We start from the raw sequence: 14084 nt of genomic DNA, 5'->3' as shown, positions 1-14084 counted from the left end.
AAAGTGAAAGAAAATGTCTGTTTGTACTGGACATTTGAGAGTCGACTAAGAGGGGAAATGTTTCTGAAAAACCACAATGACAAGAAAAGTCTTGAAATGTGTGTTTGTGTTTCAGTCCATAAATGGCTAAGTGATGAGTAGTTAATCTGCGAGAGAGAGGCCACTGTAATGTATCCGTCAGCAGCTGGGCCTCTCTGTCACACACTGAGTTCAGCTGTAGGCTCGTCATGTTCACTTAGTCTGTGAAATGTCCTCCCTCTGTCCCTATCATTATTTAACTATTTTTACGTAATGCATTTAGAAAAATTCATAGCTGACACTTATTGATAAAGAGATGTTTTCACTTAAACAAAAACATTTCCTGAAGGGATGCATAAAACATGAAAAAAGGAAAATGCATCAAGAATATGGGCAGAATAAATCTGAAAAGCCAATTTGTGAAAGTAATAAACATGCTTAGTATAACTTAAAGGGGACCTATTATGCAAAATGCACTTTTTGATGTCTTTTATACATAAATATGTGTCCCCGGTGTGTCAGGGAACTCACAAAGTGTCAGAAAACAAAAACCTCTCTTTTCCTCCGTTCCAACATCTCTAAAAAATAGAAAAAAGGGGGGTGCTAACAAGCAGATCCAGAATTTTCGCTCCTATTACGTCATTGGCGACATCCGGCACACGTGACACGTCCCAACCTATCGTCTCCGTATACAGTCGGAGCTGTGTGTCTGTGTATTCAGCAGGATGTCTGCTGGAGGCACTTAAGAGTAAAGTTGTTATATATAATACATATAATGGCACTGTTCTAGCGGTAAACACTTAAGAAAGAACAGGTCAAGCTATGTGCTGTATCAGAAACAATGCGCGGTGTGTTTTGGGAGTAATATGCTCTGTGTTGACATTAGCATAGCAACACTCAGAGCTAACCATGGAGCTAACGCTGTAGGCTACTGGAGAGAATATGTGTAACTTAATGTCCTTGTGGTAAACCAGTGTGTGAAAAACAACACGTCCGTACGTCCGGGACGTGTTATTTACAATATCGGACAAGTACATCTTTCCATTGACCACGTAAGCCATGCTACTGATGCTGGACAGTTTTTCAGTGGCTGCACAATAAACGGCAACATACAAATGAATGTAAATAAATAGCCAAATAATGGATCAACGCTCTCTGTCTAATATGTTCGCTAGCTGTTAGTGTTGTTGCATAGCAACGACCTCGCACTATGTTTTGTGCAGAAGGCAACGGAGGGACTATTTTATTTTGAACATCATTATTTACTAATAAAAACTATTTAAATTAGTGTGTATTTTTCTTTCATATTGCCACACTTGGTAACCGTTTTATAAAAGCAATAGCTCACGACAGGCCGTGGTATATGCTCATTATATCACAGCTAAGGGGGTTGTCGACCCTCCGCTTCGCGTCGGGCCGAACCACGCCCCTTAGCTGTGATATAATGAGCCTGTCGTGAGCTATTGCTTAAATAATTGTATTGATGCATTTTATTTGTTTTAATTTTCAGCTTAACTTAAAAGTTTGTAACAGGTAAAGTATATAAATAAATTGTTTAAAGCAAATGAAGGTGAAGTTGCTTCTTAGTGGAGTTATTGTGAAGTTGCGGGAATTGTTGGGGCATGTGCTCATTTCGATTTGGTGTGCTCCACATAAGCTGGAGCTGTCGCTCCTAGATGCCACCAAAGCCACTGACTTTGTTGACATCGTAGAGAAAGGAGTGGACCCTATCTCAGGGCTCGAGTTTAAGGACGTCCCGTCGTCCCGGGGCCGAAAAAAATAGTGTCTGGGAGGATTACATTTTTTTTTGGGACGAGAGTTAAAATAAAAATACCCTGCTAACTCTACTACAAACGGCGATGAAAATTAAACCGACTGCACGTTTTGTGTAGCACACAGTTATTAAACCTCCTTGTCAACATAAACACACACGCACAAAACATTTAGAAACCTGCAAAAATACACACACATGTAGCTACAGCTGTGCCGCTGGCTGTCAGCCAGCCGCCCAGCTGGCTGTGCCCGCAAATTCGCAGGTCTAGCTATGTACTGAGTGTGTGTATTTCGCGGGTTGAGTGATGTACAATGGCATCCCGTGGAGGAATTATGAAATGTTTTACCATTACATCACAAAAACGCACAGCAAAACCAGACCCTGGAGCGCCGGCCTCTTTATTTACTTACTCCTCTTCATCTCCTATGGGTAATAAGGCTGAGATGAGAACTCTCCATCGTATTTAGTCCTTAGCAATATGCTGCGCCTCTCCCCATGTAGGGATGGGTACCGAGCCCCGGTATTAAACGGGCCGGAATTATTAAAGACAGTGGTAACGTTAAGCTCCGACGTTATCTGACTTTTTATCGGTACTGGAGACATTTAAAAAATATGTCATATGTATTATTGCTACATACACATTATATCGCAGTTTTAGTTTCACCAACTCCGTTTCTAATATGCAATAAGACAGAGATAGATAATAGACATGCGTCTATGATGTATTTTCGAGCTTTCCAATCCAGACGAGATCTCTCTCTCCCGTCTGTGTGCGAGGGGGCGGGGCCGTTTGTAAAGGTCTCCTGACTGTGTTACAGACTGTCATCCTGGTTAGTGGTTACTCTGGGTTCTGTCTTCAGGACACAGTGTTGGATTGTTTTGTTAATTGGATGGGACTTGATTGGATTCAATATTAGAGTAATTTTCTCATTTGTGTGTTTGTTTAAATATATTTGGCCTTTGTTTATGTGATTGAATGATTTACTCAAATAAAAAGGTTGATGAATTATCATCTAATGATTTGTATGATGTTTTATTTATGTTAAAGGTCACTTTGAATGATTTTAACTAATGATAATGTAGAAAAACTAACATTTTAAATTCGGGACGGTCCACATTAATTTCGGGACGGCTTAGATTGTATTTCGGGACGGTTCCGGGAGGATGGGGAAAAAAGTTAGTCGAGAGCCCTGCCTATCTACAGATTCTACTATGGATCTGGTAAACGTAGGAGGGAGGTGAACGCCATATCAGCCGTTATAGACGAGGATCCTGTCTATTTCTCAGCACCCTGTGGCACTAGGTGGATGGCGTCAAGACTCCAGGCATACAAAGCTGTCATAAAAAATTACAACTCCGTCATCCTACACATGGAAGAGGCTTCAAACAGAAAAACTGAAGAAGGAGCTAAGTGTGTGGGGTACTTGAAGGTACTGAAGTCTGCAAAGTTTGTTGATGGGCTCCACTTTATGGTAGATGTCTTAGAAGTGTTGGCCAACTTGAGTCTGGCATTCCAGAGTAATGATCTGTTCATTTATGATGTTGATGTAGAGTTGTGTGAGGCCAGGATCAAATTAGAAGGCCTTAAGCATAATGGAGGTGATGTCTACACTGCCTACATGGCAACCTGCAAGGATGGCAAGTTTGACAGTAAGAACAATGGACACATCACTTCACTGAAAGGGACAGGTATTCCAGAAACAGTGAAGAATTCCTTCTTGGACAATTCTGTGAAGTTCCTAGATGTTACGTCCCCACTAGGGGATGAGGAAATGCAACACACACCAGTTGGAATTGGTAATAATTATAATGAGTTTATTAAATAATGTGTAACAAAAATGGCAGGCAAGCAGCCTGGAAAAAAAAAAGGGCCAAAAGGGCACTGATTTAAATGAGGCACCAACAAAGAGAGGACTCTAATAAGGGAGCCTACGTAAATACAAAGGAATAGACACTAATAAACAAAATAGCAACAAAACAACCCTCGCTATCAAAGTGGTACAGAATAACGAAAAGGAGGCTGTGGGAAAACACAGATAAACTAAATGACCACAGTCAACGTAATATTATCCTAATCTAAACGCATCTAATCACACAATACTACACTAATTACGGACCACACGAGTTAACCACTGTTAACCGAAGTTACACACGATTGAAGAGCACGTAACGAGAGGTGGCCGTAACACCCCCTCCCTTAAAGGGATGCTCCACTCATTAGATAATTAATCAAAACTTCAGTATTTAGTGAAACATTATGTTTAAACCATACCCTGAAGAAATCAGCGATATTCCCCGGTAAATAATGATTTTATAGCTCTTTTTTATCAAAACCTGTATATTCCGTCAGGCCGCTGCCATTTTGCCCATTTTCAGTAGTCACGTGATGGTCGTGACGTCATCCATGCGTTCACTTTGTAAACACACGAAAACATGGCGGAGTATTTGAGTTCGGACTCGTCAGCCGAGGAAGAAGTTTTGAGTAGGGATGCACCGAATATTCGGCCACCGAAAATTATCGGCCGAAAATGGTTAAAAAGGCCCTTTCGGCTTTCGGCCGAAAGGGTTTTAGCACCGAAAAAATATCACCGAATGTCAGAACAGGCTTACGTTGGTAACCTAACGTGTTGTTGTGATGACGTAATAAAGACGCGGCGACCATGCTCGCGGCTGGCTCACAGGGGGGGGAACATTGACCTTTGTCATCGAGATTGCCCTGAGCCTTTAACAAATCGTATTAAATAATCTGATGACAGACTGTAAACAGAATAGCTGAAATTTTAACAAACTAAATAACTCAGTTTCCTCTAATCATTAACCCATGTTTGTATCATGTAGTTAACTCCGTGTGTTGCTGCTAGCATACATAACACCTGACGTGGAAACGTTACTCGTGGATGGGGCTACAGAGCTGCTAGAAAGACGGTCGAACCCGGTACATTCCTCCGTCTGCATGCGGTGCACTTTTGCTAAATGTTTAGACAAATTGCTCGTGCTTACATGCTAAACTCTTATTGCACTTATGGTAACAAGTATTCTCCACATCGAGACGGGTAAAGTTTAACCACACCTCGGAGCGCGTTCTCTCCGCCATCTCCGCAGTGTGCTCTGCATGTAGCAGCTGCGTGTGTGTAAACTGCCCCGCCCCCTCGCACACAGACGGGGGAGAGAGATCTCGTCTGATCGAAAATACATCATAGACGCATTTGTTGTCTTTGCATATTAGAAACGAGTTGGCGACACTAAGACTGCGATATAATGTTTTTTAGCAATAATACATGACATATATAAATGTACTGTATGCATTCAAAAGTGCTGAATAAATGTTTTATGGACCCATAATAGTGATTATTATTTAAGTTAAGTTTTGCCATAATCATGTCTATTTCCATAATCAGAACAACATTGGTAAAAAATGTATACATTATATATATATATTTCTATTAATCATTTTCGGCCTTTCGGCATTCGGTTTTCGGCCAACTGTTTCCTATTTTCGGTATCGGTTTCGGCCAAGAATTTCCCATTCGGTGCACCCCTAGTTTTGAGCAATATGAAGAGATTGGAAGGGGGAATTCAGCCATACAGGTTCGAGCCTACTTAGTACTACTTAGTAGATACAATGATTTTGATTACTAGATATGTATGCATGTAGTACCACCCTTGCTAGCGATTCCCTCTCTAGTTTAGCATACTCAGCCTCGTTGTCCCTGGCCCTAGAACCACGATTTTATGGGGCCGGAAAAACTGGGGGAAAATACCCACTAGCCGGTACTACGCTATATGGAAAGGCCACCAAAAACTGGCCTGGACGATAAAGGACGTTTAAACGGGGCTACCCGCTGCAATGGAAATGCGCCATAACATACCTTATTCTTACTCCGAGCACTACTTCTGGTCCTCCGTCGCTTCACACTTGCAGAGGGCGATTTCTCAACTGGCCGAACTGGTGTCCTGGTCGGTGATGACACCAGAAAGACCGATGGTACTGCATCTCCATTAAGTAATGGTTGTTCAATAAATCCCATGTTATGTTTTATCATACTCTCAGAGTAGTCGTCCGGAAACTTGAAATGTTCGCTGCATACATGCGCCTGTGGATCTTTCGGTTCGGGCCGGCCACATTTCGCTAGCCACTGCCTCCGAACGTACTTCCTACGCTTACCTTTTGGCAACAGATGGAACCGAGCATTCCGTGGATTGTTCCTATCAGAATTGTGGCAATGTTTCGCGATACAATGAGGCATATTTGAAGAGAGTAACTACAGTAAATAACATGAACATCAACGTGTCCTCGAAACCAAACGCATGGTTTACGTCACGTCCGGTAAAATGGTGCCGCCCACAGTGTTGACGTTATTTCGGTAATTAATCAGTTTAAAATCACTGATAATGTCATCGGATAAAAAAAAAAAAAGAGAGACTGGTCTGTTTTATCGGATGATAATTATTTAAAAATGAGTGTCATGAGCATACCATTCCTTTAAGACAAAAACCCACAGTTTTTGTGAAACTAAGCACACTAACGAACCTACCTAATAACACACACTCTAACATCACTAAACAAACCTGGACAAAGCATCGGCAAACACATTCTCTGAGCCCTTTTTAAGACGGATGTCTAATGTTGTAGTCCCGCACGATCAAAGCCCACCGCATGAGACGCTGATTGTGCTTGTACACGCGAGACCAGTATGTGAAGGGATCGGGACATGTAAACACAACAATTGGCCAAAGGTTGGATCCAACATAAACCTCGAAATACTGTAGAGCTAATAACAAAACATGGATGACTATCTGATAACCTAGCAGGCGCTCTCGGGTTACCGGAAGAGTTGGTCTGTCGGGAGGCTTGTCGGAGCCACCGTGTTGCGCTGGTCTCGCAACATCCTCATGAGGAGGGGAAACCACAATTTCTGGCTTTTCCTCTTACACAGCTTTATCTGAAAGCATCGGCACAAACACAGGATCAGACAATGAGACATCAGTCACTTTTACTCACCTGTGCGCGTGTGTGTAATCAGGCCAATGCCTTTTGGCGGGGACATGTTTTGCGGCTGTTCTTTACGCTTAGAGCTACACAGTTGGCGATGACATGTCTAGGTTGGTGACATTAAAAGCACTCTCTCTCCTCTCTTTACATTATACACATTTAACGGCTCAGTAAATGGAGAGGCAGACACACGGCGTGACCTCTCAGTAAAGACAGAGGAAAACACGGATTTATGAGTCGGCACATATTCATCAGCTAACACAGCAGCAGCAGAGAGGGAATTACATTTTTGTTCATTTAAGTAAAATACAATGTGATCAGGCAAACATTTCTTGAACTCCTCCAACATGATCAATTCCCTCAGAGAAGAATAATCTGTAGCATTACATGAGGCAATCCATTTAGCAAACAACATTCCCTTTTCCCTAGCGAACTCTCTATGTGTGTTTGATCAGGACCCTTCCTATGGTGTCTAAACTTCTATCAATAGGCTTCAGGGACTAACTCGTACAATCTGAGAATGGCAACTTTCACCGAGTCATAACTCAGACTATCCTCCAGCGAAAGACCAGCAACCGCTTCCTGAGCTTTCCCATGGATTTTGCATTGCACTAGAAGAGCCCAGGCTTCAGACGGCCACCGCAATGCTGTAGAAATGCGCTCAAAGGCACCAAAATATGTATCCACTTCAGTCTCAAGAAATGTTGGTACTAAGGTAATATGTTTACTCACGTCAAAGGCAGGTGGATGAGGGGGAGGTGGAAACATGCCTGCGGCCTGAGGAAAAGCACCAGGTGCATGCAGTTGCGAGTCGATCTCCAGCTGATGCAACCTGACAGCTTTATCTGCCTCAATCTCCAGCTTTCTGACTTCCAACTGGAACTGTAACTGTGCCTGTCTGTTCTGCTCCTTGTCCCTCGCCTCTAACTGGAGACGTGCGAGGCGAACCTTACGTTTAACTCCTTCTCGGGAGTCTGAGCTGCCAGGGGAGGAGAGATCATAGCGAGGCAGCAGGAACGGTGCTTTAAACCGCCCGTCGTCCTCACAGTCACCACCCTCTACCCGAGCAGCTGAAGGCTCTGCCTCATGCTTCTGTCGTTCCAAACTTTCAGGCATGGCGTCGGACACAGCGAGCTCAGATTGTACAGGCAGCACCAGAAGACCCCTTTCAACTCATCCACTACCAAAACCTTTAAATCTTTCTTTAACAATTGTTTTGACACCGTGAGACTGAAGTGTTGTGCGATTTCAAATAAATCATCTTTACGACACCGGTCTAGCTGCTCATGAGGACAGACTAAGAAGAACTTGTCAACAAATGCCATACTCAGGGGAACTGCACACAAAGACCTACCAACTTGTTACCACTATAAAAATGATTTATAACCCCAGGAATTAATTAACATTATCCCGGACGAGTCCCCATGTATGCCACGTCCCCACTAGGGGATGAGGAAATGCAACACACACCAGTTGGAATTGGTAATAATTATGATGAGTTTATTAAATAATGTGTAACAAAAATGGCAGGCAAGCAGCCTGGAACAAACAAAAGGGCGCTGATTTAAATGAGGCACCAGCAAAGAGAGGACTCTAATAAGGGAGCCTGCGTAAATACAAGGGAATAGACACTAATAAAGAAAATAGCAACAAAACAACCCTCACTATCAAAGTGGTACAGACTAATGAAAAGCAGGCTGTGGGAAAACACAGCTAAACTAAATGACCACAGTCAACGTAATATTATCCTAATCTAATCACATCAATACTACACTAATTACGGACCACACGAGTTAACCACTGTTAACAGAATTTACACACGATCGAAGAGCATGTAACGAGAGGCGTCTGTTCACACAACAGAGCCTCCCGACTGATCGCTGTCCACAGGCTTTCTAGTCGTCCCTGGAAGGTGTGCGCCGGGATTGGAGCGTGCTCCAATCACAATCTTCTGGGGCGGACCAGGAGAAGGGTAGCCAATGACATCAGGGCAACCGCACAGCTCATTTACATAAGACACATTCAAAACAGAGTTACCAGGACCGGGGAGGCGGTGGCCGTAACACTAGAAATTAGATTTTCCTTCCTGAAGGATACCCCTTTCAGTGATTTCCCTGTTCTTGACCCCAGGAACGTTCCAAGATCAGACGCACAACTAGCTACATATGGTGATGTTCAGGTTATGAACATGGTGACCCACTTCAAGTCCGTTCTCAGTGAGGAGGAGGTAACCAACATCCCTAGACAGTGGCCAGCTCTCAAGGCCAGACTGAAGTACAGGCAGAGGCAGCCCCCCAAGGAGGTCATAAGTGACCTTCTCACTGAGAACCACCCAGATGTGAAGGACGTTCTGGTGTACATCATGCTCACCCTTTCTCCCTCCTCTGCTGCTGTGGAGCGTGGATTTTCCCTCATGATCCTCATAAAAACATCCAGAAAATCCCAGATGACCAATTAAACTCTTGACCCAGAGCCAGCCATCCAGAAATGGAAAACCTCTGCTAAGACCAAGAGGTATGTCAAAGCTGCCCCAAAGCCAGCTGCAGTGAACAGCAACTTACCTGTGCCTGCTGCCCCACAGCCAGCTCGGGAGACGGCTGCAGTGAACAACCACCCTGAGCCTGAAGCCATATTTTGCTGCTACTAGCAGGTCTACTAGTCCCACAGAGGAGAAAACATGATACTGTTAGTACTTAGTTGTTTTATCTTATTTTATATCTGATATTCATTTGATGTGCCTTGATGGTAGAAGTTGAGAAACCTGACACTGTGCTAGGACTACTACTAGTCTAGTGTATAATTATTGCCAAATATGAACAAATAAACAATAAAATGTTACCTACAGTAACCCAGATTCTTGTATGCTTTATATTGATAATAATATTTAAGTATTCTCTAAAAACGTTTTCTTACACTGTAAACCCTGAGAGAAAGGTTTGAGCTCCATACTGTTTCAGAAATAAAGCTTGAGATGGTTGGGAGCATAATATGGCATTTAATCACCGCAGCGTTTAGCTGAGCTTCTCCCGGGAGAAATCTCTCGCAGGGGAAAGCTGCGTGACGCTACAAAGGGGCGTGGCTAGCAGAGCAGACGTTCCATTCAAAGCAGAATCAGCCTGTTTGCAACAGGGCAGCAAAAGAGGGGTATGAGCAGTATGAGGCATGGCTACAATGGGTGATCTGTTTGGTATTTTAAGCAAAAAACTTCACAGACATGTTTCTATAGCATAATAGTTCCACTTTAAAGTAAAATGAAGAGATTGCTCTCCACAGACCAATGTGGTTGTTTGCTATTACATATTGCAACGACAAGACTTGCACGTATTGAAAGTCTCTTTTGGATAAAAAACACAGCTAGATTGAATGCTATATAATGGAAGATGAAGAGCAGTGATTCAAGATGAAGAATTGTAAATATATTGAACTGAAGAATGTCGATGAAATAGATTTTATTATTTACTCAATTTTTTGATGATAAGCTACAAACATTGTTTAAAATGTTCTTCTCAGAATAAGATTGCATCAAAATTGAGGCTTGAGCTTTTTTTTGATATTATGATTTTTGGGTCTTCCCTTTCCTGTAGTGTTATACAGGTTTGTGTGCATGTAAATGGTCTACAAAGGCTAAAATCCCTGTGTTCCCTGCAGAGGGAGTGTCTCTCCGCTGCCTGAAACGCTAACCAATCAGAGCAGACTGGTTTCAGACAGAGGTGGAAAGAGGTGCTGCAGCACAAGCTGTGGAGGGTCTCAGTGTACTTCATCAGAAATGCATGTTGGATGTCCGAACAGCTTCAGACAATACTCCTTGGTCTCCTTAAAGTATGATTTATCTCAATTACAATTATACAAATATATGGCCTTCTTCTTCTTAGTTGTAGCCGCTCTGTTCAAAATGTCTAATCTAAGCACATTTTCACTTTGATGCATCGATCTGTGTCTTTGAAGAGGTTGCTATACTTTGCCAACGACTCAGCAAGCCTGGGAGAAAAGCTGCCCTTTCGGAGCATACACACACACACACACACACACACACATACACACACACACACACACACCACACCACACCACAGGGGCTTATTGTTGGCACAATAGTTTGCAGCCCTTTTATAGAAAGAGGCTATTACAGATCGGTGGTCAGCATTTCTTTTGGAATAGAGTCGTTCAGTAGAGTTAAGGCAAACTAGCTATAAACAGACTTTTGTAATTGGGCTGTACTACCAGACCTGAGCAAACACACTGACTGCAATTTAGACACAAAGGCCCCATATTATTATAATCTTACTTTGAAGGTCTGATAACACACCAGAAATGAGTCTGTTGGACAAATTAAGAAAATTCTTTAAACTTACATTTTTACATTAGTTTTTTTTAATTAAACGTATTTAAATGTTTTCTGACCAGTGTAAATATACACATGGTATAAGAAAATAAAGTGAGTTGAGGCAAGAGGGAAGAAAGCGTAGCTTACACAAAAGTAGGTTAAACAATTATGATTTTGGTCGAAGACCTCAAATTGTAGGGCGAAATAACTACAAAAAACGTATAAAATATTCAAGAAGAAATACCTAAATTCTTCTAAAATGTTTATGTTCAGCAACTAAAAATAATAATATTGTATTAGGAAAAAAAGATTACATTACAGCAATTTTCTATAATTATTTTTCATAGATTCTCCAAAAACCATGCAAGTCTGTGTTTGATTCTAAAAATACATATTATTGATTAACTAATAAAGATCAATATTATAATTGGTCATTTACTTGAGTTTGTGTAATCTGTAAAATATTAAACACGTTCACACTAGATTGCAATAGATATGTCTTGGAAGGCTTTTCCAGTTAGAAAGTCAGTGAAGGAGTTCAGTAGTTGACGGCCAATTGCAGACATATTTCCGTCTGTCTGGAATACATGTTTGCGCTTGTGAAATGAACCCCCCTTGCTCCTTCCTCCCCTCGCCCCTTCCTCCCCTCCCTCCCTGCAGGAGTCGGTGGGAGTCCTGTCAGTCCACTTTGTGATGCCCTGGTTCCTCACACTGTTCACTTCCCTGCCCTGTTGGGACTCTGTGCTGGCTGTCTGGGATCTTATCATTCTGCATGGTGCGTACACACACATGCACAAGCACACTCATAAAACACACTGACATTTGTGTAGATTATTTTTTTCACATTTACATAGTGCCAAGTCAGGAAAACGATTGATTAAATACAGTTTTTTAAGGACAAAAAAATCCATAACTCTTTCATTTGAGCGTTATTCAGTTTTGTCCATTAGCGTGATGATCAGACTTGTTTTATGGTTTGATACCTCACATACCTAATTGTCTTTCATCCTCTTTATCAAATGTTAATAGCTTTATTGGCACGACTATAATTACATACAATATTGCCAAGGCATTGTACAAATAATGGCAATTACAACCTCCATATATATATATATATATATATATATATATATATTATTGTACAATGCCTTGGCAATATTATATATATGGAGAATATACATGTTTTTATACATTCTTAACAAAAGCTGATTTTTGACACATGTTTTAAAACTTTTTTTAAAATGTTCCCAACGGCTAGTGCCACTTTCTTAACCCCTTAAAGTGACCACACAAGAAATGTTACAGGGGAATTGCTGATTATTGTGCATGATATAACTGATGATGTATGCATATAATATATAAATAAATAAAAAGAAAAGAAAAGAAAAGGTATGCAAGATATGTGAGGCCTGGTGTAGATGGAGCGTTTCTATCCGATTCCCTCATGTTGGGCCACACAGACAAACTGTCCTGCGAGACTGCAGCTTATACATTTTGCTTCTGTTTTGCATTAACAAAGCAATAAATATGTACACTAATTTGAGTTTTCTGCCTCTTTCATCAGGTCTGTCGGCTGTGTTCCGTACTGCTCTCACCATCATGGAGCTCTTGGAGCCTCGCCTGATGGAGCTGAATGATGAGGGAGCAGTGTTACCCCTGCTGCTGAGAGTTCCTGTTGATGTGTAAGTAATGTCAGGTTCAACAAGTTTCAATTACCGCCTGGTCTGTTGGAATCAGTTTGACCTTGTTCGTTCTGAAATTCGTATTCTTAATCTGGCTTGACATGCAAAACAGATTTACTGATGATATTCTGCACAAATACACACATTTTAATGAAGCAAGCTAAAGCTGGTTACATCCCTAGCATTAGTCCATATTGCCAAACAGGCGACACTGTTTCACACAACGTACTTGTCATTAAATCAGTAAAATTATGATAAAAATGCGATATACATTTTATACCTGCATTACTGCTAGTTTGTTACACTTCATTATTATATCTGTGTCACTTACTTTATACATATTTTCATAGCTTTTGATCACATGAAAATACAGAAACACAAGCAATCACTACAACATACATTCTTTAACGTGCATTAAATATAATTTAACCTGTAAAACATTTACAACCGCTGGTTGTTTTCACTTACACGTTCGTTATACATCTGTCACTTACTATACATTTATCTTTTCACAATGTTTGGTAATCTGAAAATACTCAGGCACATCACCGCAACGTAGCTTCATACTGTTGGCTAAATATTACACATGAACATATCAGAAACTTGCAGGTTAATCTATTACAAAGAAATACAAAACTGCTTCTACAAAATAACACAGTAAATACATTCCATTGACATTCTGGTGTCCATTAGGTCCCACACATATGTGACTATCCTTAATCCACATTTTGTTTTGGACATGTTGCATGTGACTAGTAGCCATGAATATCATCCCAGACCACCCTCAAGAATGTGATCAAGTCAGTGGGCCTTCTAAAGAATGTGCAGCACAGTTCTCAGAGCCCAATTTCTGGACTCCGTCCTTAAAAAAAACCCAGGCAGCTCATGAATATCAATCAGCTCATCAGGACGGGACATATTTTGACACCAAGCATTCCAGGAAAAGCAGAGTGTCATTGTTTTGCTCTGGTTGTCTTTGTACATGTTTGGATTAAACATCCTTTATGCTAAATTAGTTGCTTCAATGGCAGCCCATTCAGTGGGACCCCTCCCTGTCTATTTGTTGAATATAAACGTCACATGCCGACGGACATGTTTTGTAGACATGGAGCCGTCGTTATGGCAACTCAGCAGGGTCACTGTGTGTGTGTGTGTGTGTGTGTGTGTGTGTGTGTGTGTGTGTGTGTGTGTGTGTGTGTGTGTGTGTGTGTGTGTGTGTGGTGTGTGTGTGTGTGTGTGTGTGTGTGTGTGTGTGTGTGTGTGTGTGTGTGTGTGTGTGTGTGTGTGTGTGTGTGT

The 14084-nt window shown here is 41.5% G+C and overlaps 1 protein-coding gene across 1 annotated transcript in view; it reads left to right on the top strand.

Moving 5' to 3' along the window:
- Positions 1-14084, top strand: part of si:ch211-266k8.4 (rab GTPase-activating protein 1) — a 109592-nt gene that overhangs the window by 7028 nt on the left and 88480 nt on the right. The window contains exons 8-9 of the mRNA XM_034196724.1: positions 11767-11881; positions 12671-12788. Of these exons, the coding sequence (XP_034052615.1) occupies positions 11767-11881; positions 12671-12788 (233 nt within the window). The remainder of the gene's footprint in view (positions 1-11766; positions 11882-12670; positions 12789-14084) is intronic.

The sequence above is a fragment of the Gymnodraco acuticeps genome, unplaced genomic scaffold (assembly GCF_902827175.1).
Source record: "Gymnodraco acuticeps unplaced genomic scaffold, fGymAcu1.1, whole genome shotgun sequence".
Classification (NCBI taxonomy): domain Eukaryota; kingdom Metazoa; phylum Chordata; class Actinopteri; order Perciformes; family Bathydraconidae; genus Gymnodraco; species Gymnodraco acuticeps.
This window is presented reverse-complemented; position numbering and strand designations above follow the sequence as displayed.